The following is a 22,665-nucleotide window of genomic DNA, read 5'->3' on the forward strand; positions in this document are numbered from 1 at the left end:
CGATCTCCCCGCCCGGCAGAATCACTTTCCCCTCCTCCCCCCTCCCCTTGAGTTCTACTCTCCAAGCCGCAGTTTTCACCGCCTTGGTATCAAATCCCGGCGCTGGCCGGCCGGGGCCCTCAGCTGGATCGGAGACTGGCTTCAATTTGAAATTGAAGGATCACAAGCGAGATTCTTCGGCTTACATTTTCTCAGCTGATCTCCCTCATACTCTCTTACGCACAATATTTCTCCCAGACCAAATCAAACACACCTATCCGATCAAAGCCATATAAACCACCCACCTACCCGTTTTCCAAAATGCATTCCCACCTTCACACCCCCGACAACATCAGTACGTCCTCGCTGCTCTGCGCAACCGGAATTTCAATCCTCAAACCCTCACCCCTACTAATACCCACTCTCTAAACAGACTGCGAGGAAATCATGACCGCATTGGACGAATGCCACGCGAAGGGATTCCTGCACAAGGCGCTGGGCAACTGCAACGACATCAAGCGCGACGTCAACAAGTGTCTGTCGGAGCAGCGGTATATGCGCGCAAAGAAGAACCGTGACCAGGCGCGCGAGAACCGCCGCCGGATTGAGAAAATCTGGGCGGACGAGAAGGCGCTGGCGGCGGGTCCGGAGGTTGGTGCCGCCGCCGCTGCTGAGGGGAAGTAGGCGTTTGGGCAGGGTGGTGTGAGGTATGGCACGCATGGTCTTGTCTGGAGAACTGTGCTGGGTGACCATTATCATGATAGTGATGATGGTGGTTGGGGAGGTGGTGCCTTTAGGAGTGCAGGAATATGTATTATAAAACACACACACAATTGCATCTGGGATTGGCGTTGGGGACTTGGGGGCGGTTTTGTTTATTGTCTCACTTGTGACAGACTTGCTGAGATCTACACTTCTCGGGTTGATTTCGCGGAAGATACCTCGCAAGTATCATGGTTTTGCGATATGAAGATTGGATATACAACTCACTGCTCATACACATATTAACACACTTTTTTCTCTTTCGTACCAGCCGAACGCCATACTTTCGAGTAACAAGAACAAATCAGAAGAAGCAAAAGCCAGGATTAAAAGCAGAATTAATCCTCCATAGCATCGCCCGTCTCCGCGGCCGTAGCAGCGGACTCGCCGGCCTCGGCGCCATCCTGCTTAGCACCCTTGTTGTGATGACGACGTCTGCGCTTCGCCTTGGGTACGGCCGCATCACCATCAGCCCCCTCCTCTGAATTGCCTCCCTCCGGCCCACCGGCGTCAGCTTCTTTCCGCTTAGGCCGAGGCGCATCCGCCGCGCCACCGTCCCCAGCAGCGCGTTTTTTCGGCTTTTTCATACTCAGCGGATTCGGGCCCTTGGCCTTCTTCATCCCCGGCTTCTTGCTGCTGCTGTTCTTGGTCTCCCCAGACGCCGCCGCCCCCGCCGCAGCCGCAGCCTTGGCTTCCGCCTTCTTCCTCGCCTCCTCACTCAAGCCGGCGCGGAACTTCCCCTGCTCGACGCCGTCACGAATATCCTCCGACGGCGCGCTCATTGGCTCCAGCACCATCACCGATCGCTTCACATACACAATCGGCACACCGGGGATGGAGCGCGCGCCTTGGCGCAGCTCCCTCGACTTTCGGATCGCGGTCTCCGCCTCGTTGTCGGTCCCGCGCTTGCGCTTCCTCCCCGCTGCGACCGCCGCCCGCTCCTTCTCTTTCTCCGCCGCGGCCGGCGCGTCCGCCGTCGCGAGGATGTAGTGCTCCTTGTTCTTCTTCACGTCCGCCGTCGGCGACAGCAGCGAGAGGAGACACTCGACTTCGTCGATCGGGGTCGAGTCCTCGTTGTGTGAGCAGTGACGAAGAGGCACTTCTGTCGGAGGAGGCAGGAAATGAGGACGCATCGGGTTGTTGGTTCGGGGGTGGAGGGGTTGGTTGGCCATTACAGCAGCGAGGGAGCATTTTGTGAGGACTTTGACGCAGCAGTCAATGAAGTCAGTTACAGGCTCACCACAACAGTATAATAGTATCGTATATTGTAAGTTGGCAATGGCAGAACTGAGTGGGGATTTCCTTCGGAGAACTTACGCGGCTTCACCTTCCCTTGCAATGTGCGCTCCAGCGCCGGAATCAACTCCATCTTGAAGCTGTGCACCGCACGCAGAAAATTCGAGTCCACTGGTCAAGCACAATTGTCAGCAGACCGGGTCGTTCGTTCCCTTTTGGCTCGGAGGCGGGGCCCGGGTCTCTTATCAGGCCCTCGCTGGTGAGGTTGCAACTAGTACTTACCCAGAACTTGGTATGGCTCGCGGAATCCGAATGTGAGCTCATACTGGTGCATCAACTTGCGGTACTTCTTGGAACGCTTGGCCCTCATCTTGGCGATGCTAAATTGGCCGAACGAGGTGTGATAAAATTAGTTTTGCAGGGAGCAGACGTTGATGTTTCCGCTGCGGCTTGCTTTGATGATGTCCGAAACTTTTTTTCTGCCGGTGTTTCTGCCGGGCGGAGAGTGTGGATGATGCGGTCTGTGCTTCCCCCATTTGCTTATGTTATAGTTATCAGCTTCGAGTCATAAACGACTCAAGATGACTTCAAGTATCTTGATCAAGCATGTCTAAATCTCAATATGGCATGTATGTAGCAATAATTTAGCAATAGCTTCCCTTCCGTGATATGGCACGGTATAGCCAAATACTGGCTGCAAATGTTGTTCATGACGACTGTTGTAAAGTATAAGATCAGTATCCACAGTCCCGCAGACACTCTCGCGCATGGAGTAAACACATAGATTAAGTGTCATATAGTCTATTGAGCTGAATCCGAGAAGAAATATTCAGAAGAGCGAGTAGACGATAACTGCCTCGCTGTCTCTTTCGAACTGAACAACAAATGGTATCAATGTCCATCACCATGCAATATATACACCGGCCTGTAGGCCATATACAGACACCCATAAAACGCCAAGGGTTGCCGGGGCATAACTAGACGCCGTTCTGTCCCGTTGACAAGGGACCGCATGCACAGACGGCGCAGTCATGCATGACAACCCCCATGTGAATCCCGAAATATTAGCCACGCCTATCGCAGTCGACGATCCGTAGTTCCTGTATGCAAAATAACTTGATGCTAAATCAGACTCAATGCTTTCTCTTCCTGCATGCCCCAACCACGACGCTGATATCGTCCATTTTCCCTGTACCACGGTTAGTTTACCCACCGCACAAGGCCACAGCCCCCCTGCGAAAGAAGCGAACTTACCCCCCTGAATAGCAAGTCCCTCGTCGATTGCCTTCTCCATGTACGGACTCTCCGCGAACGGATCCTGGGCAATCTCCAACGTAGCTCGAAGCAATTCCCTAGCGACGTAGACCATCTGCTCGTGGGCCAGCACTTCCGGCGGCGCCCACTCAAGTTCCTTATTGTCATGGCGCCCCTGATGCCACTTGTCGAGGCTCTCGAGGACGAGGGTCAGGATCTCATGCTCCCAGAGATTGTCGACGACGCCATCCGAGACCGCCAGCACGATATCCCCCTCTTGCACCGCAATCTTGCTGAGCACCGCATCCTTCTTCGGGGTGTCGACGCTGTTCGTGCCCAGCTGCATGGGACAGTCGAACCAGTGCCATTGCTCCTGCGTCCGGAAGAGGATCGTTTTCTCGCGTGGCCGGATGACATAGATCTTGCAGTCGCCGAGACAGGTCACATACAGCAGCGGGTTCGTGTTGCCTGCATGGTCGCGCGTGCAATGCAGCAGTGCGGTGACCGAGGTGGTCGTGCCCAGCCACTGGCCCTGGGAGCTGGTTGCTTGGATCGTTTCCTCGTAGGCCCGTTGTAGGTAGCCGATAGGATCGAGTTGCGTACTCGTATTGGAGATACGTTCGATCTCCAGCGCCCAGAAGTGAAGGAGTAGTCTGGCCCAAAGACTGTATGTAGGTAAATACCCAATGAGGAAATGGTCAGCAATGCAGGCAATAAAGAATTTCAAGCAGAGTAGGATGTTCCCTGTACGGGATAATCCTAAGGGACCAAGGGAAATTGCGTGGGGATGGGGGACAAGGTTCCGGAGCGAAACACCTACGCTGCATGGCCCTGCGGCTTGGTAGCCCATGCTCCGACCCCATCATTGACAGCCAGATAATTATCGGCGACTAGAACGGCATCGTCGCCATTGTTCAGGCCTCGGACTAGATCACCCCGAACGGATAATCTCTTATCCTGACTGAGATAGTGGGTGGTCAGGGGATCGGAAAAGGAAGATGACGGGGGAGAGAGGAACGGTGGGGGGAAGGGCCGCGGCGCGCGTTTGGCGCAAAGGGCATAGCCCGTCTGGAAGCAATACGGAGATTGCGAGATGGGGAAATGTGGATTAAGATCCGGGACCGGCGTCGTGATGCCGTAGGATGGCCATACGGCGCGATATCGCCGCACCCACGTTGTTGATGAGACCCTGGGGTGCGCGCTCCACTGTGGGTTGCGTCTTAAGGCTGACGGAAATGTGGGATAATGAGGAGATGAGGGGATTTGGGAGAAGGAAGAAGAGGAGCACACAACTGAGCTAGCAAACGACTTGGGCACCATGCCCGCTAATCAAGGAGAATTTGAATTTCGATTTGACTGGCTGCCTTCTTTGTTGTTTAGGAGTAGACCGACAGAAGGGAAAAATTTTTTTCTATTTTTCTTTAACTCTCTTCAGGAAGGGGTTTGACTTATTGTCTGAATTGAGACACCGCAAGGGTCCGGGAAATCCAGAATTTCTCACTTTTACGGTTTCCAGGTCAGTTTCCTTCACTTCCCCCCCAAAGTCACTCAGTCAGTCAATCAACGTCAATCAATTCCCGTCGAGTAAGAAAATTCGCTTGACTCAGCCGCCCACCTCACCACCTGACTGCTTGCTGCCTGAGCCTTCAGGCAATTAGAGGTTACTATTGGCTAAGTCTCATGATCGACTTCAATTTTTTAAGGACTATGTGCAATATCACTGTCGATCTGCAAATGATGTACAGTACCTGAGTGAGCCCATACGCACAATAGTCTCTGTCTGGCCAAGGACGTTCTTCTTCTGCATGATACCACTTGCCTCACTGTTTGCTGTGCATCTTCTTTGCGCGCACATGGGCTGCTCTCCGGTTCATTAGATCATCACGTCATAAATCATCAATCGTAGCGAAGTGCGCGAAAGCAAGAACAACATGAACAGACTACCAGGACCGAAGACTCTCCTCAAAAGGCATTGCTAGCAGCCAGATGCCGCTCGAAGCTTCTGGATCTCGTCTGCGATCATTGTCAGCCCACCTTTGATCCCAACTGCCAGATAGCAGAGATCCTTGTCGTCTCTGATCGTCGAGATCGACTCGAAGAGACTCTTGGCGAACATGGTGCATCGGGCGCCGAGCTTGTACTGAGCAAATAGCCCACTCTGTAGCATCATGATGGTCAAGTTCCAACCAGCACAAGGACAAACCCGCTCCGGATTCATGGTACAAGCCTTTGCACAGCTACAAGGTGATCTGCAGGTACATCTTCTTTCACGGGCATATTCGATCAGTTCGCGTCGATCGTCTGTACGTCGGATCTCCCCTATCACTCGGCTTTCCAGTATGGCCAGCACTGCCTGACGGTGTGCAGAGATATTCTCACGTTCCCACTCCACTGGATCGACCGACTTCTCGTCTGCGAAAGGCAGACGTGGCTGCGGAACCTTGATGCGAATTGCATCCCTGGGCGCGAACGACAGGTACTTTTCCGACCCGACAGCGAGCACTTCCCTCGGAGGCATTTGAAATGTGAGGCCCGGGCCGTCCCACTTTTGGCGGAATTCTGATTGCTTGCTTTTAAGTAACGCCAAGGTGTGACGACGATATCCAACTAGGTCGTCAAGTGAGAAGCCAGTCGCCCTCAGCTTGTCTACCGCACGACGAACGATACCAGCTTGGTGTTGACGCAGGTGATCCTTGCTGAAACTTAGGCAAATGGATGGACTGTCAAGAAACTCCTTGCAGCATAACAATATTTCCATTGTTCTATGCTGCTCAGGAAGCATGAAGTCATCCTTGGTCGTGATGCGAGGGATCCCGAGGTCAAAATAGGAGCATAGCTCGGCGTTTGCAATCTCCATGATCAGCCTTGCATACAAGGCGTAGTAAAGAGTCTCCACAGCTCTGACAAGCTCTTTGATACTGTTGGACGTCGCGAGCTCCTCTGCTCGCCGAATGTGGCCCAACAGGCCTTCGTTATCGTCCAACTACCACGAGAACGCTTCAATTAGCCATGTTCGCATCAGAAAAATCAAGAAGCTAAGTGGTGTCGTTCACGCACGTCAACATTGTAGAAGTGGAACACCACAACGACAAATTTGGCAATGGCGTAGACATTCTTGAAGACATTTATCACACTCTGTATCCACTCTGTATAGTCCTCATTGCCAGGTGAATCCATGTATCTGACCACGCCATTGACAAGATTCCAGTCAGGAGACCCGATCGCATAAGGAAGTGCAGGACGCTCGATCGGAACCATTTGCTGCAAAAAGCTTCAGTCAACCAACATGTCTTCGGGCGAGAAAGCAGTTGTGTGCGTTCACAAGCCGCGCAGTCACCACGATGCAACTTACAGCTGATGCGTAGGAGACCGCAGTACTGCCTGACGAGCGCAAGGCCATCTCTTCCGCAAGTCTCTTGTAATTCTCCTCTCCATTCTTCTGAACTAACTCCTGGGAGTACTTGTAAAACCCATCCTGCTGGCCTCCAAACAGTGTCGAGTCAACAGACTCTTGATAAGTATAACAGTTGGGATCCAATTTCAAGAAGTGCGAGTCGTCATCATCAGCACGCGCAAAAAGCCTACGCCTGGCTGATGCCCACAGTTGCGACGCGGATCTATGGGCGCCCCCCATCTGAACGGATCGATGCGACCTAGTGTTCACTTGAGTAGCTGATTTGAGAGGAGTGTAACGAGAAAGGATGGCGAGATATCACTAGTAAGTGATCAGGAGAGATGAGAAGCTTAGCAGTAGTTATCAAAGACACGAAGAACTGTCATAGGTCTAAGGTAAGGTAAAGTGAGGTGAATGCAATCATATGGACACGATATCGATGAAAGATAGAGGTAGCTGTGGTGATGTTCTTGTGTGCATGAACTGAAACAGAGAAGGTACAGGCGGGGTTCCAGTCGCGAGTGTGCCTGCTGGTTTTCCTGGCACATCTCAGCATCGAACTTTACGCGTAAATCTTGCAGTCTAGAATTCACTGTCCATGGCTTTCCTGTTTTGAGGCAAAGCACAGAAGAGAAGTTGAACAAGAGGTGAATATTCTAGTCTGAAACATGGAAAAGCCAGTCTCCTAAACCCATAAACAGCCAGAGAGCTATATCGACATTGACCAGTACGCCAAAATGATATGATAGAGATAAAGATAGGTGTCAAGCTATGTAGACAGTGGATCAACTTCGATGAGAGCCTTTTCCCCATTTGATGTGAAGGGTAGGATCACCTCCGGGATCCGCCATAACGTGTCATTTGCTCTTTTGATGAACTCGGGAGGCAGGTTGCTACTTTCACTAAATGAAAGCGACTTAACATGAGAGGGGGAGTTATTAGCTTGCTTGCATGAATAATCTGAAATATCGATGCTCACCTGTAAGCTGTTCAACCGCCTCACCCACTCAAGACCCAGGTCGCAGACCCCATCGGGCAAATAAGGATACTCAACAGGATATAAGAGTATATTATGACAATTCTCTAGCCAGAGTACTTCCAACTTCGCGCCTGGGGCTGGGTTGTCATCGTCCATATTTGACTCATCGAGCTCACTTTCAATACCACCTAGCCAATCCAGAAACTCTTGTTGAACGCCACGGCACGTCCTCAACTTCAGTACTTTCAATCTCGGATTTCGCTTGACCAACATCATCAATTGCCAAGGAGTGATACCTGCTCGCTCCAGAACTAAGCTCTGCAAGGCGCAGGGACCCATATGCTTGAGTTGCCCGATACCAATCAGAGAGTTCCACGCGGTGCCCCCCGGCGCGGGACTCGACCAAGCACCTGGTCGCATGGACCCATCACGAATGTGTGAATGATCGAACCGTAGCGCAAGATGAGTCAGTATATATTGACAGTTAGTGGCTAGAGCCGTTGCGCCAGTATTGTCAAGGTCATATGCCATGAATTCGAGTTTGCGCAGCCCTTGGCCATATCGGTTGACCACCTGCGCGAAGATTCTGTTCTGTTCGCGGACTGTATGCTCATGAGGCCGGCCTGCCTCCTGTGCAACTCGTATTCGTTTCTTGTGGTCCATGATGTCCTTGGTCCTCAACGGGGTTTTGCAAATTAAAGGCGGGGCTGTCTGGCCCGCAGTCGGTTGAATGATAGATATCTTATAAGTATCGCCCCGAACTTTATCAACCGGACCGGCTAGCATCTGCTCTGGCGTCAACCATCCAGCTCGAAGTAAGGAGATAGCTGCATGGGAGCGCTTCTCAAAGACACCGAGCCGTAGACAACTGAGGCACAGAGTATGTGACTCGAAGTTGGTATGACAAGTCTCCCCAAAGGCTAGCAATGACTTGAAAGGAAGGTACGAGAGAATGTGGAGGACGATCTCCAACGGCAGAGAGCTTATCCTATCGGACATTTGGGCTTGCTCCAGCTGTCTGCAGCTTGCTGTGGGAAATGGTGCAAATTCAGCGGTGTCGGTCTTCGACCTTAAAAGTGATGGTCCCCAGCATGACTTGGGTCTTATGGTGTTGAATCGATGAGCTGAGATCCTTGCCGAAGCCGAGACTGACGCGTTATACCTGTCAAACAGTAGAGGTACAAGATTGTCGCAAGTTTGTATATACCCGCATCCGCTACGTTTCGCAATCCACGAGGAAGGGGGGTTGGACGTCTACTAGGACTTGATAAGGACGATAACTGGGGCTGTGGTATCAGTGACTTGCATGAAACAAGAAGACAAGACGGGGATCCCCAACGAGAATGTGGGCGAGAGAAGATGCAAGGACGAGATAGTGACAATTAGGAGGGAGAACTGCGGAGGTCCCCTAACTAAATCACAAGGGGGGTCATAACATGCAGGTGGGGATTTTTCTTCCGAGCTGCACCATCTGAATCAAGTGGCCTCATCGCGTCGTCCTCATTGGGACAATGCAATATTGAGCTTATGAGAAGGCTCAGCCCTTGGCATGAACCGGTCCGGAACCAGTGCAGCGACGGAGCTTTATTTGCAGGCTAAAGGAGGACTTTTTCGGGCTCTGTGGGTAGCCGAGAGAAACCAACACCAACGGCGAGTCAGTTGCTATTGGCACTAAAAGTTAACGCCAACGACAATTCACCTCTACATCAATGCAATTCCGACCGCCCCGGTTTGCAATTCCTAGCGTACGTTTCCGCTCCATGGGCTTTTCTCAACGTGTCCAGACTTCAGACTCTCCCCAGACAAAGAATAAATGGTTGCAACCATTGCATGCTCATCATGACAGGGCCTATTGCTTACCACAGCTATCCTTGCAGGTCGGCTGCTGCAATATCGAAGCCTAAACAAAGCCGCCGGGTATAAACAATACACTGGGACGAATGGTGCAATCAGGTGACACAACAGCATGCTGGGAGCTACGGAGCCTCACAACTCGCTTAAGTCGATTAGTTATTAGCAGGAAACCCTTTCTTATCTTTCTGGGCAGTGGACACAAATGCAGATGCATGAAAAAGTCGGGAATTGTATAAGAGAGCAATACAAGATTGCCGTAAGTTAACTTGAAGCTGAGCTAGACAGTACTGCGACACTACTCTTCTTCAGTACTGTACAATTCGCACTCATAGATCTCCCGCGAACATTGGATGACAGACAGCACGGACTCTTATCTTTATCACCCTCAGCTATGACTGCGATTCTCCCATTGGAAGAGTGGTGCGGTAGCTCAGACATTAGCTTGCCCTGCGATGCCGTTTAAACAACAGGTAGCAAGGAACTTGTGGAGGAGGCAATTCTGATTCCAACTCGAAGTGACAGCAGCAAGTGACACAAATTCCCTTGATGATAATCCGCGCTATCGAGCCCAATGACCATTCAACTAGAAGCATTGACCATCGACGGTGATATCTCGCATACGAACTAGTCTAGTCTAACGATGCAACGCCGCAGCGATAGCGCAGTTGAATTCTTTTTGGGTGCTTTGGTGGGAAGCCGGGGCTGCTTATGGCGGGAACCCGTTGCAGCCTTGGAGGTACGTCAGCGGGGTCACGTCGGTTCGTTTCGGCCGATGACTGGATTGCTGATCTGGTCGCTTCCATTACCATAATAATCTTGCCTTCAATAAGAGAAAGGTCGCAGAGCTCACATGGACAATGTGGCAGGGATGTCTAAGATTAGCCAAATCAGGCAAATAGCATTAATTACTAGGTACTAGGTCTACAATATTGTATGTGACCTCTTTGTCTAGCCCAGTGAGGGGCACTGCTCCCTTAGTTGGGAGATGACAGATCATCTGGCATTAACTCCTGTCAACCACCCCCCTGCATATCACAACCTATCCTGCGCACGCTGCTGATTAGTGTCCAATGAGACTGCTTCTAGGCCCAGGCATCCATCAGCAACAGGTCTCGAACAAGAACAAATTCAGATAAGTAAGAGAAAGAAGTGAGAAGGTGATACGAATCAAGCTTTACAGTTGAGGAGCAAACAAATTTGGCGCATGCAAGTATGCATTCTCTCCACGCTCCCTTCCGCCGAACTACAATATTCTATACAAAAAAAAATGAGAAACCCGCTGTTCTACCCCTGCACCCTGAAAGTACGGCCACTGGCCGTCTTTCTCTCCCGCTCCTCGTTCTCGGGTCTCGCCCGGTTGAGTACTATCATAGATCAATGTCATGAACGCAGCTATACCAAGCAGATATTGAGGCTTACCTTGAAGGAAGTCTGCAGTCCTCTTGCGCATCCGAGTGTGAATGTATGCCTTAGTGAGAAGTTAGTGACTGATGTTATGGCTGGAAGCTAACATGAGCTACCTTGGAGGCTTTGATGTGGTAGTGGAAATAATCACGGAAGATCTGGATGTGAGAAATGTTTTCGTATCGTCTCTGAGGAGTCAAATGACGAGGAAAAAGCACTAATCCTAATTAGCAGGTGTCTCTCAAGAGAGATACTAAGAATCACGGAGCATTTCCTACCAAAGGTGACGTAGCTCAGCGTGCCGTCGTTGACGTTCTGCAGACCAGGGACTCCAGCCAACTCGAGAGGTGGATCGTTGCGGAAAAGCACTTGAGGAGCGTTCTGCAGCGTCAGAACACGGCGTCTGGCATCCACAAACTCCTGCAAGAAGACCTTGCCAAAAATGCGATCCGTTTCCTCTCGGAAGACAGTGCTGAAGATGACCGTGACTCGGTCGTGACTGGCCTTGATGTAGATCGCCTCTTCTTCGCGGTAGTGGATTGCCATAACTTCTCCTCCTTCCTTAACGCCCTGCGGGGCTGATTCTGTGGTGTATCTGGACGCCTCCTCCGATAGCTTTGCGAATTCATCGAATGCTCTTTCGAAAGGAGCGGCCATTGCGTTCCGCTTCATTAGAGCCAGTCGCATGATGAGATTATGCTTTTCTTCCTGTTCAGCTGGAAGGTTCTCCAAGTCGATCAAGACGGAGAAATCATAGCCAGGTTCCGGATCGACGATATAGGGGCCGTATTCCCTTTCCAGCACTTGTTGGGCACCATATTGCACGAGCTCTCGGAAGCACTTGACTTGAATGGAGATGAGGATTTTGGTCTTGGATTCAGGAGTAGACAAATGGAAGGTCACGCCGTCGAAGTCGGAGACAACTTGATCAATTGACACGGGGGTGGATCTACCGAAAGAATCATGGGTTCCGTTAGCTGGGAGCCTGGTGTATGCCGGAGGGGGCGGGGGAAAGGGAAGCTGTACCCAGAGAACCGCTCCGTCAGGAGAGAGTGGATGAGGACGTTGTGGTAATCTAGCAAAAGCATGATGACTGGCACATTCAAATTAGGCTGATATCGGTCGCAAGTCAGTCAATATCCTCGTCTGAAGTCCTTGTTGATCTGGACCTTAAACAATGGTTCACTGCCACGAGGGGGTAATTACGTTGACGATGCTTGGGGAACGGGGCAGGCGGTGGGGAGGCTCCGAGTGGTCGCTCTCGCTCTCCGTAGCCACGGCCGCCATTTGTGCCTATCGATAGCATTTATTCTCCGATCTCCAAAAATTTTCCAGAGACGAACACCTAAAGATGGTGAAGTCATATCTGTAAGGATTACTGTTCCCGCTCATACTAAGATACCAGGAAATCATTCTTGACTAACTTGGACAGAAAATTCGAGCATTCGAAGACTTTTGGGCTCATCGCATCCGGTTCCTCGAATGCGATCTGGGCCCGCGATGAAGATAGCCTAGGAACTGCGCGTCGGACGGGCTCTGGAAGAGCCATCGTCGGTGCGAGTGAAGAGGTTCTCTGCTGGGATGTCAAGAAGGGAGAGTTGCTTGGCAGGTGGCACGATCCGGCTTGTAAAGCACAAGTTACAGTGATCACGCATAGCAAGACGGACGAGGATATTTTCGCGGTCGGGTAAGTATCCTCCAAGATTTTTGTACGACGGTCCTATGTCCACCTTGCTTACCTTTTTCGCTTCAGTTATGAAGATGGAAGCATTCGTCTCTGGGATTCTCGAACTGAATCTGTGATCATCTCTTTTAATGGCCACAAGTCCGCCATCACCCAACTCGCCTTCGATAGCGCTGGAGTCCGTCTGGCAAGCGGCTCGAAAGATACAGATATCATCCTGTGGGACTTAATCGCAGAAGTTGGACTTTTCAAAATGCGGGGGCATACCGATCAAATCACCTCCTTGAACATCCTCACACCCTCCACCGAATTACTCAACGCCGCCGGGCTCAGTGACCATGCGGGATTTCTGCTGTCAACAGGCAAGGATGCACTGATTAAGGTGTGGGATTTGGCTTCGCAGCACTGTATCGAGACCCACGTGGCTCAGTCAAACGGCGAATGCTGGAGTTTGGGTCTTTCGCCCGACGGAAGTGGTTGCATTACCGCTGGCAATGACGGAGAGCTCAAGGTCTGGTCAATTGACGAAAGCGCTATGATTGAAATCTCGAAGGAGAAGGCCGGATCTGAAGGTCAGAAGATTTTGAACGACAGAGGTACATTCTATCGCACGGGCAAAGATCGCACGATCGGTATCAGCTTCCATCCTCGGTTGGACTATATCGGTATCCACGGATCGGAGAAGGCAGTCGAGATCTGGCGGATTCGCTCACAGGTCGAAGTGCAAAAGAGCTTGGCCAGGAAGCGCAAGAGGAGAAAGGAGAAGGATGCGCAGCGTGCTGCAGACAAGGAAGGTGCCGTCGCCGATATTGACAACAAGAAGCCTGACGATGCAGCGCCTGCCCCAGTTTCCGAAGTTTTCGTGTCTCATACCATTGTTCGCACTGGAGGTAAGGTCCGGTCCTTCGACTGGATCAAGACCAAGTCAAGTGGTAACCTGCAGCTACTGGCCGCTACTACGAACAACCAGATTGAGTCCTACATCGTGGTGACCGCCAACAAGAAGAACAAAGATGAGGACGAGTCGGAGTACACTCGAAACTTGGCAGTTGATATTCCAGGTCACCGCACTGATATCCGGTCCGTCGCATTGAGTTCTGACGATCGCATGCTGGCATCTGCGTCCAACGGCAGTCTCAAGATTTGGAATGTTCGCACTCAGAGCTGTCTGCGTACCCTCGAATGTGGTTACTCACTCTGTTCGGCCTTTCTTCCTGGAGACAAGATTGTCGTTGTGGGAAACAAAGACGGTCAGCTTGAGATTTTTGACATTGCCTCCTCGACTCTTCTCGATACGATCAAGGCCCATGACGGACCGGTTTGGTCCCTACAGGTCCACCCGGATGGCAAATCTCTGGTCAGTGGTAGTGCCGACAAGACAGCCAAGTTCTGGAACTTCCAGGTCGTTCAAGAAGACATCCCTGGAACGAGAAGAACTACGCCACGACTCAAGCTGGTACACACAAGGACCTTGAAGGTTGCCGACGACATCCTCAACGTTCGCTTCTCACCTGATGCTCGATTGCTGGCTGTTGCTTTGCTAGACAACACTGTCAAGGTGTTCTTCGTTGATTCACTCAAGCTTTTCCTCAATCTTTACGGCCACAAACTTCCAGTCCTCAGCATGGACATATCGTGGGATAGTAAGCTGATCGTCACATGCTCCGCCGATAAGACTGTTCGCGTGTGGGGTCTGGATTTCGGTGATTGTCATAAGTCATTCCTGGCACACGAGGACAGTGTTATGGCCGTCGCATTTGTTCCGAACAACAAGGAAGGAAATGGCCACAACTTTTTCAGTGCTAGCAAAGACCGTTCGATCAAGTACTGGGACGGTGACAAATTTGAACACATCCAAAAGCTGGCTGGACACCATGGGGAAATTTGGGCATTGGCTATCAGCCACTCTGGAGAGTTCATTGTCACTGCCAGTCATGACAAAAGCATTCGCACCTGGGAGCAAACCGACGAGCAGTTGTTCCTGGAAGAAGAGCGCGAAAAGGAACTCGAAGAGATGTATGATAATTCCCTCATGGCTTCCCTCCAAAAGGAGGACGAAGGAGAGGATGGAGAGAAGGCCGAAGCCGTCGATGCTGGCAAGCAAACGACTGCCACGCTCATGGCAGGAGAAAAGATTATCGAAGCCCTGGATTTGGGAATGGAAGATTTGGTGGTCATGCGCGATTGGCGTGCCGTCAAAGCGAGGCAGCCTAACGCAGCACCCCCTAAACGCAACCCTTTGTACATGGCATTGGGAGACGTTTCTGCCGAGAGGCATCTTCTAAATGTCGTCCAGAAGATTCCTGCTGCTGCTCTGCAGGATGCTCTGCTGGTTTTGCCATTCTCGAAGATTCCGGCTTTGTTCACGTTCCTCAACATCTGGGCCAGTCGCGAGTGGAACATACCACTGACTTGCCGTGTACTCTTCTTCATTCTCAAGACGCACCACCGCCAGATCATTGCGAGCAAGATGATGCGGCCGATGCTCGATGGCATCCGTGCCTCTCTGCGTCGGGTGCTGGCCCGTCAAAAGGATGAGATGGGTTTCAATATTTCCGCGCTGCAGTTTGTCGGCCAGCAGATTCAAGAACAGAGCACCAAGGATTATATTGATGAGGAAGCCTACGAGGAGCAAGAAAGGACGACGGGCACGGGGAAGAAGCGGCAGTTCATCAGCATTGCTTGAAAGCGCTCTACTCGGGGGTTTGTGTCTGTAACCATGCATTTGTTTGGCGTTCAGAATCGTTGCTTGGTCGAGTGTTTTCTTTTTTTGGGTTACGCATGAAAAGTTCTATATCCGGAAGGTTATGATAGGTTTAGACCCCTTTGTAAATTCAATACGATCTACTGAAGACGTGAAAAAAGACCCATCGTGAAGATAACACAGTTTTCATTTCTCATTGTACCATAAATCTAGGCTAACACAGCATTACACAGCGCACTAATTTGCATACTTCGAAGAATTCTATGTAATCGAGTCAGCAACGATCTCAACCACGAAGCACGCATCAACAGCACAAGCTCTGCAAGCCCAATCGAGGGCAAGAGAGAAAATGCTCACAACCCCGAGAGCCCAGACTCAAACACGCAGCCCGATCCCATCAATCCATTTGCCCTTGTCCACAGATTCATGATCAAGAGGAAAAAGAGAGAGAGAGAAGAAGCAGGAAAGAAGAAAGAAAACACCACTCAGCAGAACCATTATAAGCATCGACGACAGTGAAACAACTCTGGCTTCCTGTCATACCTCTTCCGGCTCTTCCTAATATACCGGTTCTTGATTGCAAAGCTCTCATCATGTAGGTGTTTCTTGCTCTTCTTCTTCTTGCTCTCTCTCTCTCTCTCTCTCTCTCTCTCTCTCTCTTGTCTCTTATGGTTGTGGTGGGCGTTTGGATTGCGTTGTTTTTGTCTCATTTCTTCCGGGGGAGGGGGTTGAAAGGAAAAGATTGAAGTGCTGGATGTATGCATACCTGATTAGTTAGTTTGGCGAGGAGATTATGAGTGTAGTTGAGATCCTAAAACCCAAGACCAAGCATGAATGGTCAAGCTGAGTGGGAGCTTTTGTGATGTTGAGGAAAAACAGTAAAATGACAGGAAAGGGGAAAATGAAGTTGCAGAAATTATTAGCGCAGTGGTGGAGAGTGGATGGCTCGGCGGAATGGTTGAGCCGAAAGTGGGGATTGGCTCGGTGGGAAGCCTGATGAGTCAGGTGTTAGTCAGCTCTCGCTTGAATCTTGTATGTTGGATGTATGGGCTTACTGCATTCGTGCCACCTCATTTAGCTAGGGGTATGAGAGATAGTGAGATTTGCGCTTGTTGTAACATTTAGCAAATGTCGTTGGAATCAGGAGTCCGCGCTCTGAGTCGACTCAGTCAAGCCATGTTCAATCACGGATAACATTTCTACGAGATGACTTATGGGCGAATTGAAACAACTTCATGACATGAAATCAACATCATTTCTCCCATAGAATCTCGATTGCGAATGCTAGTCCTGGTATCGCACCCAGACTAAGCCTCACAGTGACACCAACGCCCATGCTGAGCGGATCCTGAAAGCTACCGCCCAATTCACGATTCCTGCTTCGACGTACTACAGTTAGAGCAAGACACCCATTCTATCTCCATGAATGAGCCGCAAGCTTGGCACGTCCGTCCCATTCGCCTTTTGCTCGCCTTCTGTGGCTGCATGGGCGTGGCCGGGGACTCCTTGGCTCGGGTCGTGCTCTTGGAGGTACCTTGCGAGATAGACTGGCTGATCGTTCGCTTATGACTTCTGCTCTTAGCTGTTGTTTTTGGCGGCTCTGATATGATGGAGGCGGATACTGATATATCTGTCGACGGCCGTGGCCGCTCCGACGCACAGGCATCGCAGCAGAGAAACTCGGCAGGATTGTCGAGCGTGCATGTTGGACAAGACCATGGCTTATCATATGAGGTATCGTCTAATATCAAGTCATCTGAATTCTGCGGATGTGACGACGCACCCGGCCTGTTGGTCTCTGGGACCAGGGGTGGGGATGGCATAGAACGAGGACCGGCAGGATTCTGTTGACTTGGAGGGATGTACGAAGGTCCATACTTCTCCCGCTCCTCCTGCTCAATCAAATCAATGACAGCCTCCATGATCGCTCGCTCGTTCGCATCATCCTCCTCTGCTTGGGTTCGGAAGCCATTGCGGGATGCCTCCTCCGCCAGCTCGGCGCTGTTGTCGGCGCCCGAGGCACAGCCATTTAGTATGTCACGGCGTCTCTGTGCTGCATCTGCAATGACTTGACGCATGTCTGTACCACGCGCTACGGAGGCACCACCCACTCGCTGTCCGGAGCCGGCCGAAAGAGCCCGTCTTTGTTCCGCGGCGGCTCGGGCTCGTCGACGAGCTTCCTCCACGGGAATTCGGCTGCCGCCCAAGCGATGGCCCTTGGAAAGGAAGCCTTCGCCTGTGTAGCCTTTCATAATAAGCTCCAGATGCTCGTCTCGGAGCTGGTTCCAAAGAGCATGGAATTTCTGATGATGTGGTCCATGCACAATGTGACAGAGTCTAAGATATAGGTTAGCCACCAGGTTCGTAGTCAATTCAGATGGTAAATTGGAGACTCACTCATGAAGCATGGTATCGACAATATCGTCGAAAGCGAGAAACTGTCGCTCATCAGAAGAATGACGAAGTCGTAAGCAGATCTTTCGGCCAGCATCGTAATTGAGACCGAGAAGGTACCGTTCTCCCGGGTACATCTCCGCAAGAGTACCGACCTTCCACTGTCGTCGTCGCATGATAGGCTTGACTAAGGAAGCGACCCTCTGTAGTATGAGGAGTGCTTCAGAAGACCGGGGCCGCTTCTTGTCATGGCGGTATTCAGAGATTAGCGGATCATATTCGCGCATGGTGGCAAATGTGCTTGACAGTCAGATGAATAAGTGTATCCACGACGTAGAGCTAAGCCAAGTTATCTGTTAAATGTAGTGGTCGACCGAGTGAAAGAAAGATGTGCTGGTGAGGTTAAGGTGAACGAAGTACTTATATACTGAAGACTCTCTCAGCAGGCGAGGGCTCCTACTTCCGCCACAAGGAATCGAATAACCAGAGCAGCCGTAAGGACGAACAAGATAGAGAGGATATCAGAAGATGGAAGGAAAGAACAAAAAACCCGAAATCAGATTAGCAATTAAAGGAATAATAGTAACAGACGAGACAAAAAGAAAGATAATCGAACAATCATGCATGCCATGCATGGTGAGGAAAAGGCAACTGGCAGTGAGTGATTGCTAATCGCCCGGTACCCTCAGGCACTCAGGCCGCAAGCCGTCACGTGTATCTGCTGTCCTGTTGTAGACATAAGTTAGATGTAACCACCAACCCAGCATCTGTTTGTATGTAAACTGGGATGAGACTGATGATCAAATTGCCACCGCGCAAGAGATGTGGTGGAGTTGGCAAGGGAGAAACCCGACGCTCAATGGTTGTGCTCGCGTCTACTCTCTTGAACCCGCCTACTACCTAGTCGCTCCCTGCAGATGATCTTGAGATGAATAATGGCCGCAAGTGTTGATTGAATACAATTCTACAGAGCCTGAGGTAGTATTTGACCTGTGTTGCTCACTGGCTGTTTTACCCTATTCCTCTAGTGAATATAACTTACTCTTGTGCTGAACTATTGAACTGGATTGCTGCGGAAATCAAGCGAGTTTCCCTTTCCGCTTTAGATCAATTCTGTCGGTGTTGACTCTAGTATACTATCATCAGATTGTTTTTACTTGTCAAAGTATTGAAGTGCTTATACCTAGTACTGTTACTCTTATATCTATCACTTATACTTACAGCTTCTCCGCTTTATCCTATTGTTCCTGATTCCAATATATAAATACCAGGTTGTTCATACTTGTTAGAGTATTAGGATGCTCGGCTCCTAGCGATATCTTGGATCTCTCTATCATTTGGGCTTGCAGCTTCTCCGCATCATTCCATCGGCCCTGCTTTCAGTACAGTCCTTCCACGGACCAGTATCAAAACCTCTACACCACCAGCAGCCCTACTGCCTTTGACGTCGATGCGATGAATGAAGTATATGCCTTCTACAGTCAGTTCCTGCGCAAGTATTCGGCTACTAATACCTCTTTTCTCCTCTTAGAAACCACCAGCCACTGCGCTATCGACACCTTTCCTGACGGCTATACTGTATACCTATACTATAGCCAGCTGGGTACTAATACTTTCATCTAGATGATCCAGAAGAATAACTATCTCAGCTGTAGTCGACTACTGGGCTACGAGGACCTATAACAGTTTTGCTGTCTCAATTATCTTAGGATAACTAGTATTTCTACATCTAGATTTAACATACTAATACTGACGAGCTGCTAGCCGCGGTGTACAGCTACAACCCTGTTTGGTAGGCTCGGCTATCGGCCCTCAAGCGGAAGTACGACCCCCACGGCTTCTTCAACGCGTATCATCCTATTCCGCTGGATCCGGGTCAGTGGGACCTGCTCCGTGGTGACGCGGCTGGTGGACTTCCAGAATATGCAGGGCCAGACGGCTCTCGCCGCAGCCACCGAGCGAGGCCATGTAGCGATCGTGGAGGAATTGGTGCGTGCTGAAGCAAACCCGAATATCGGAGATCACACGGGAAAGACCCGCTGCACCTGGCCAGCCTCCGGGGAGACTCAGTTCTAGTGGAGATCATGCTGCTAAAGGGAGGCGCAGACATATATAAGTATAACAATCTGAGGCCATACATCTTGGTATTCCTCCAACTGCATATATTTATATATATCTATCCCAAGGCTTCCCTCCTTGCTCTTGAACACGTTATTTAGATGCTACTGAATTAGAAAGACCCATAAATCTATTACTTCATTAATACTAGACTAGTATCAAATCCTAGGATCATGTAAGGACTCATATCCTCACAGTCCTCGCAATACCTCATATCACAAGGAACGCCTATACTGATATCAATCCCCATCACAAGACTTAGCTAGTGTGGACTATCAGGTGGCCCATAGACTACCCATAAATGATACTCTATCTACAGGCATAGAACCAAAAGATATGTACCTGGGTGCCTCTCACTATTAAACTCATAAGGTGTTGCCAGGTCATATGGCCAAGCCTTACGATTTTTTTATTAGAATTTGTTCTATGGAAGCACTGCGCAATCGCACGTAGACTATGTAACATCATATATACAGACGTCAGTCTGTAAATCTACATCCACCCAATTTCGGCCTCGCCCACATCCTGAGCGGGTGGCGGGCGTCAAGTACTAGAGTGACTGGCTTATGTTCTATGATACTACTTAGCCTAAGCAACAACTACTGCATGGTCATCTGCCTATATTACAATATAGGTGTACTCGACAGTATGACAGCCTAATGATAAAGCTGGAGAGTAGAAGATAAACAGTGTTTGTCCATCTTAACTCCGGCCGTGGTTCGGGGCTTACCAGTTTATATCGACGATATCTCCCTATTATATTACTAGACTTATACTTGACTACATTATATTCTCTCTCCTTTTATTCCATTCAGCTTAGAGAGAAAGACTCTATTTATATTGATATACTTCTATACAAGAATTCTTTCAGTTAGTCTTATCATATCAAACTTCACTTCAGCTACTATTAAAAAGATAATAATATAGGAAATATTTCTTAAAAATACTAACTCTTCAATAAATTATCTACTACCTCGCGCCAGAAGATTAATCTTATAGAGTAGACTATCATTATTACCAGAATTAATACCAAACTCAGCTTAAAGTATAGTAAGCAGCTATTGAAGCTAAGACTAAGCCAACTAATTATTATAGTCTATAGTATAGCCAAGAAAAAGAAGACTTAGTAGCAGCTGCTAAACTAGTACTGCAGACAGTAGAGTAATAATAGTAAAGTTAGGATAAAGATATAGCCACTAGACTTAATCAGCTATAAGTAAATTCTAGTCTTTATTAAGTATACCTAGACAATCAACCAGCTAGATATAGTAGTTAATGATCTAGAGATCTTGAAGTAAGTCTTTATACTTAATATCTTTAAAAACTATAAAAAGTTGATCTAGATTAATTTCCTCTCTACTATACTACTAACTCTTCTTTTTATCTCTATACTATAGGTAAGAAATACTTTACAATAATCTAGCTATATTACTATTATCAGCTCTAATACTTCTTCATAAGCAAAGTTCAAGAAGTAGAATACTTATTCTCTTCTAGCTAACTTCAATAATAAGACTCTCTTCTTTAAGAACTACTATACTATCTCTAATCTTCTAAGCTAGTTTTTTATCTATAAACTTACCAAGTACATCTCCCTATCTATTATCATTATCAATAGATCCAGTTCAGATCTATATAAGTCGCGCCAACACCTTGAGCAAGACCGACGTCCACCACCCCTCCCCGCAGGCATCTCGCGCATCAACGGGTCTTGTCTACAAGTACTACAGTATATTTATTAGTTCTATCTTTAGTATTATAAAGACTATTCTTATTCGAAAGCCTATTAATAGTATCTATATTCTCACCAATGGTACTGTTAATCATAGATTTGAAAGTCACAGACAGTTCATCAAGAACAGTAAACTTATAATATAAGTAATTTAGTCCTGTTTCTCTTAATTCACGTAGATTATTGGCTGACTAATATCTTTAGCTCGGCGCCCATCTTGTATAAGCCCAAGAGCGAGAAGATTCGCAAGCAACTGTGGAAGGAACCGATGGGTGAACTGGCGTTTACTAAGGTGAAAGACATCCTTAAGGGCAACAGCGCATAGTTTACATTCCTTACTTGCATTTTCCTCACTCATTGTTTTCTGGCGTTCGTTCTGCCTTATGCTCTTCTACCACGGGATCTTTTTGTCCTGCAAATCATCGATAGATTTTCCGAGCTCGTCTCCCGTATTGCCTGGTTCAATCGACCATCGCGTTCAATCCGATCAGCACAATGATTGACAGAACAATCTCAAAGACACTCACCACGCGTATAATACTAGTCGTACTATCAGTTACTATCGTGGGACCTTTTCCAAACCCACTTGCCGTGTAATTTAATTATCTAAATCAGTCTGGACATGCCTGCCGCCGTTGTTGGTCTCAGATCCCAGAGAGAGGTGATTTCCATCGGTCACCCGGGCCGAAATTATGGTTGGAGACAAACCCAGGGTAAAGTATCAAGACAACTGGAAAGTCTTGACTGTAGTTGTAGAACACTAAAAAACAAGAAAATTGGTCAGTCAAGCCCTCACCCGAACTGTTCATTCTCAGCAGTGCGGAGGCAAACTTGCTGGATCAGCCAGTTCAAAGCGATCTTCGACACCCTATACACAGGAATAATGAAGGAGCTCATCGCCTCCATCGACGCGGGTGAGGTGCTGTTGCTGGAGATCAACACCCACTTGGGTGCCGGGGCCGCCTGGAGCAGCGGCCGGAAGGTCTGAAACAGCAGTAGGGCCGACGCTGCGTTTGGTGTGGAACGCGGTGAGCAGATCCTGCGGGGCGACAGTTGGACTGTTACAGCAATGTCTCGGTAGCCAGAGTATCTCTGGTGCATTGATGACACAGATTAGGCTTGGTATACTCAATTTCTTGACTGTTTTAACAGTTATCTTATGGTCTCTGTC

At 49.3% G+C, this 22,665-nt stretch overlaps 8 protein-coding genes across 8 annotated transcripts; 3 read left to right on the forward strand and 5 right to left on the reverse strand.

Annotated features, from left to right (window-relative positions):
- Positions 1 to 104: 104 nt before the first annotated feature.
- BP01DRAFT_352500 (COX assembly mitochondrial protein) lies at positions 105 to 988 on the forward strand. The gene is made up of 2 exons (XM_025573959.1): positions 105 to 334; positions 413 to 988. Exons 1-2 carry the CDS (start codon positions 301 to 303, stop codon positions 661 to 663), a joined length of 285 nt encoding a protein of 94 aa, XP_025435954.1. The 5' UTR covers positions 105 to 300; the 3' UTR covers positions 664 to 988.
- Positions 924 to 6,856, reverse strand: BP01DRAFT_310184 (uncharacterized protein). The gene is made up of 9 exons (XM_025572406.1): positions 6,584 to 6,856; positions 6,289 to 6,492; positions 5,279 to 6,214; positions 4,938 to 5,094; positions 4,052 to 4,556; positions 3,111 to 3,896; positions 2,260 to 2,357; positions 2,059 to 2,148; positions 924 to 1,942 (listed from the first exon to the last, which is right to left on the reverse strand). The coding sequence occupies exons 1-9, from the start codon at positions 6,629 to 6,631 to the stop codon at positions 1,080 to 1,082; spliced, it is 3,687 nt and encodes a 1,228-aa protein (XP_025435955.1). The 5' UTR covers positions 6,632 to 6,856; the 3' UTR covers positions 924 to 1,079.
- Positions 6,857 to 7,394: 538 nt separating this feature from the next.
- On the reverse strand, positions 7,395 to 8,603 carry BP01DRAFT_286420 (F-box protein; the record flags this gene model as incomplete). The annotated part of the gene is made up of 2 exons (XM_025571464.1): positions 7,395 to 7,541; positions 7,605 to 8,603. The coding sequence occupies 2 exons, from the start codon at positions 8,601 to 8,603 to the stop codon at positions 7,395 to 7,397; spliced, it is 1,146 nt and encodes a 381-aa protein (XP_025435956.1).
- A 2,051-nt stretch (positions 8,604 to 10,654) lies between these two features.
- Positions 10,655 to 12,049, reverse strand: BP01DRAFT_352508 (actin-related protein 2/3 complex subunit 2). Its single transcript, XM_025573960.1, has 5 exons — positions 11,889 to 12,049; positions 11,141 to 11,811; positions 10,979 to 11,079; positions 10,878 to 10,926; positions 10,655 to 10,822 (listed from the first exon to the last, which is right to left on the reverse strand). The coding sequence occupies exons 1-5, from the start codon at positions 11,948 to 11,950 to the stop codon at positions 10,743 to 10,745; spliced, it is 963 nt and encodes a 320-aa protein (XP_025435957.1). The 5' UTR covers positions 11,951 to 12,049; the 3' UTR covers positions 10,655 to 10,742.
- A 151-nt stretch (positions 12,050 to 12,200) lies between these two features.
- Positions 12,201 to 15,404, forward strand: BP01DRAFT_331629 (snoRNA-binding rRNA-processing protein DIP2). The gene is made up of 3 exons (XM_025573055.1): positions 12,201 to 12,230; positions 12,295 to 12,549; positions 12,616 to 15,404. Exons 1-3 carry the CDS (start codon positions 12,214 to 12,216, stop codon positions 15,230 to 15,232), a joined length of 2,889 nt encoding a protein of 962 aa, XP_025435958.1. The 5' UTR covers positions 12,201 to 12,213; the 3' UTR covers positions 15,233 to 15,404.
- Positions 15,405 to 16,346: 942 nt separating this feature from the next.
- On the reverse strand, positions 16,347 to 18,051 carry BP01DRAFT_10986 (metalloendopeptidase WSS1). Its single transcript, XM_025570308.1, has 2 exons — positions 17,648 to 18,051; positions 16,347 to 17,587 (listed from the first exon to the last, which is right to left on the reverse strand). The coding sequence occupies exons 1-2, from the start codon at positions 17,929 to 17,931 to the stop codon at positions 16,618 to 16,620; spliced, it is 1,254 nt and encodes a 417-aa protein (XP_025435959.1). The 5' UTR covers positions 17,932 to 18,051; the 3' UTR covers positions 16,347 to 16,617.
- A 1,048-nt stretch (positions 18,052 to 19,099) lies between these two features.
- On the forward strand, positions 19,100 to 19,720 carry BP01DRAFT_378588 (uncharacterized protein; the record flags this gene model as incomplete). The annotated part of the gene is made up of 2 exons (XM_025577069.1): positions 19,100 to 19,222; positions 19,409 to 19,720. The coding sequence occupies 2 exons, from the start codon at positions 19,100 to 19,102 to the stop codon at positions 19,718 to 19,720; spliced, it is 435 nt and encodes a 144-aa protein (XP_025435960.1).
- A 2,566-nt stretch (positions 19,721 to 22,286) lies between these two features.
- Positions 22,287 to 22,595, reverse strand: BP01DRAFT_378589 (uncharacterized protein; the record flags this gene model as incomplete). Its single annotated transcript, XM_025577070.1, has 1 exon — positions 22,287 to 22,595. The coding sequence occupies one exon, from the start codon at positions 22,593 to 22,595 to the stop codon at positions 22,287 to 22,289; it is 309 nt and encodes a 102-aa protein (XP_025435961.1).
- Positions 22,596 to 22,665: the final 70 nt, after the last annotated feature.

Source organism: Aspergillus saccharolyticus (assembly GCF_003184585.1).
Source record: "Aspergillus saccharolyticus JOP 1030-1 unplaced genomic scaffold BP01scaffold_1, whole genome shotgun sequence".
NCBI classification, from domain to species: domain Eukaryota; kingdom Fungi; phylum Ascomycota; class Eurotiomycetes; order Eurotiales; family Aspergillaceae; genus Aspergillus; species Aspergillus saccharolyticus.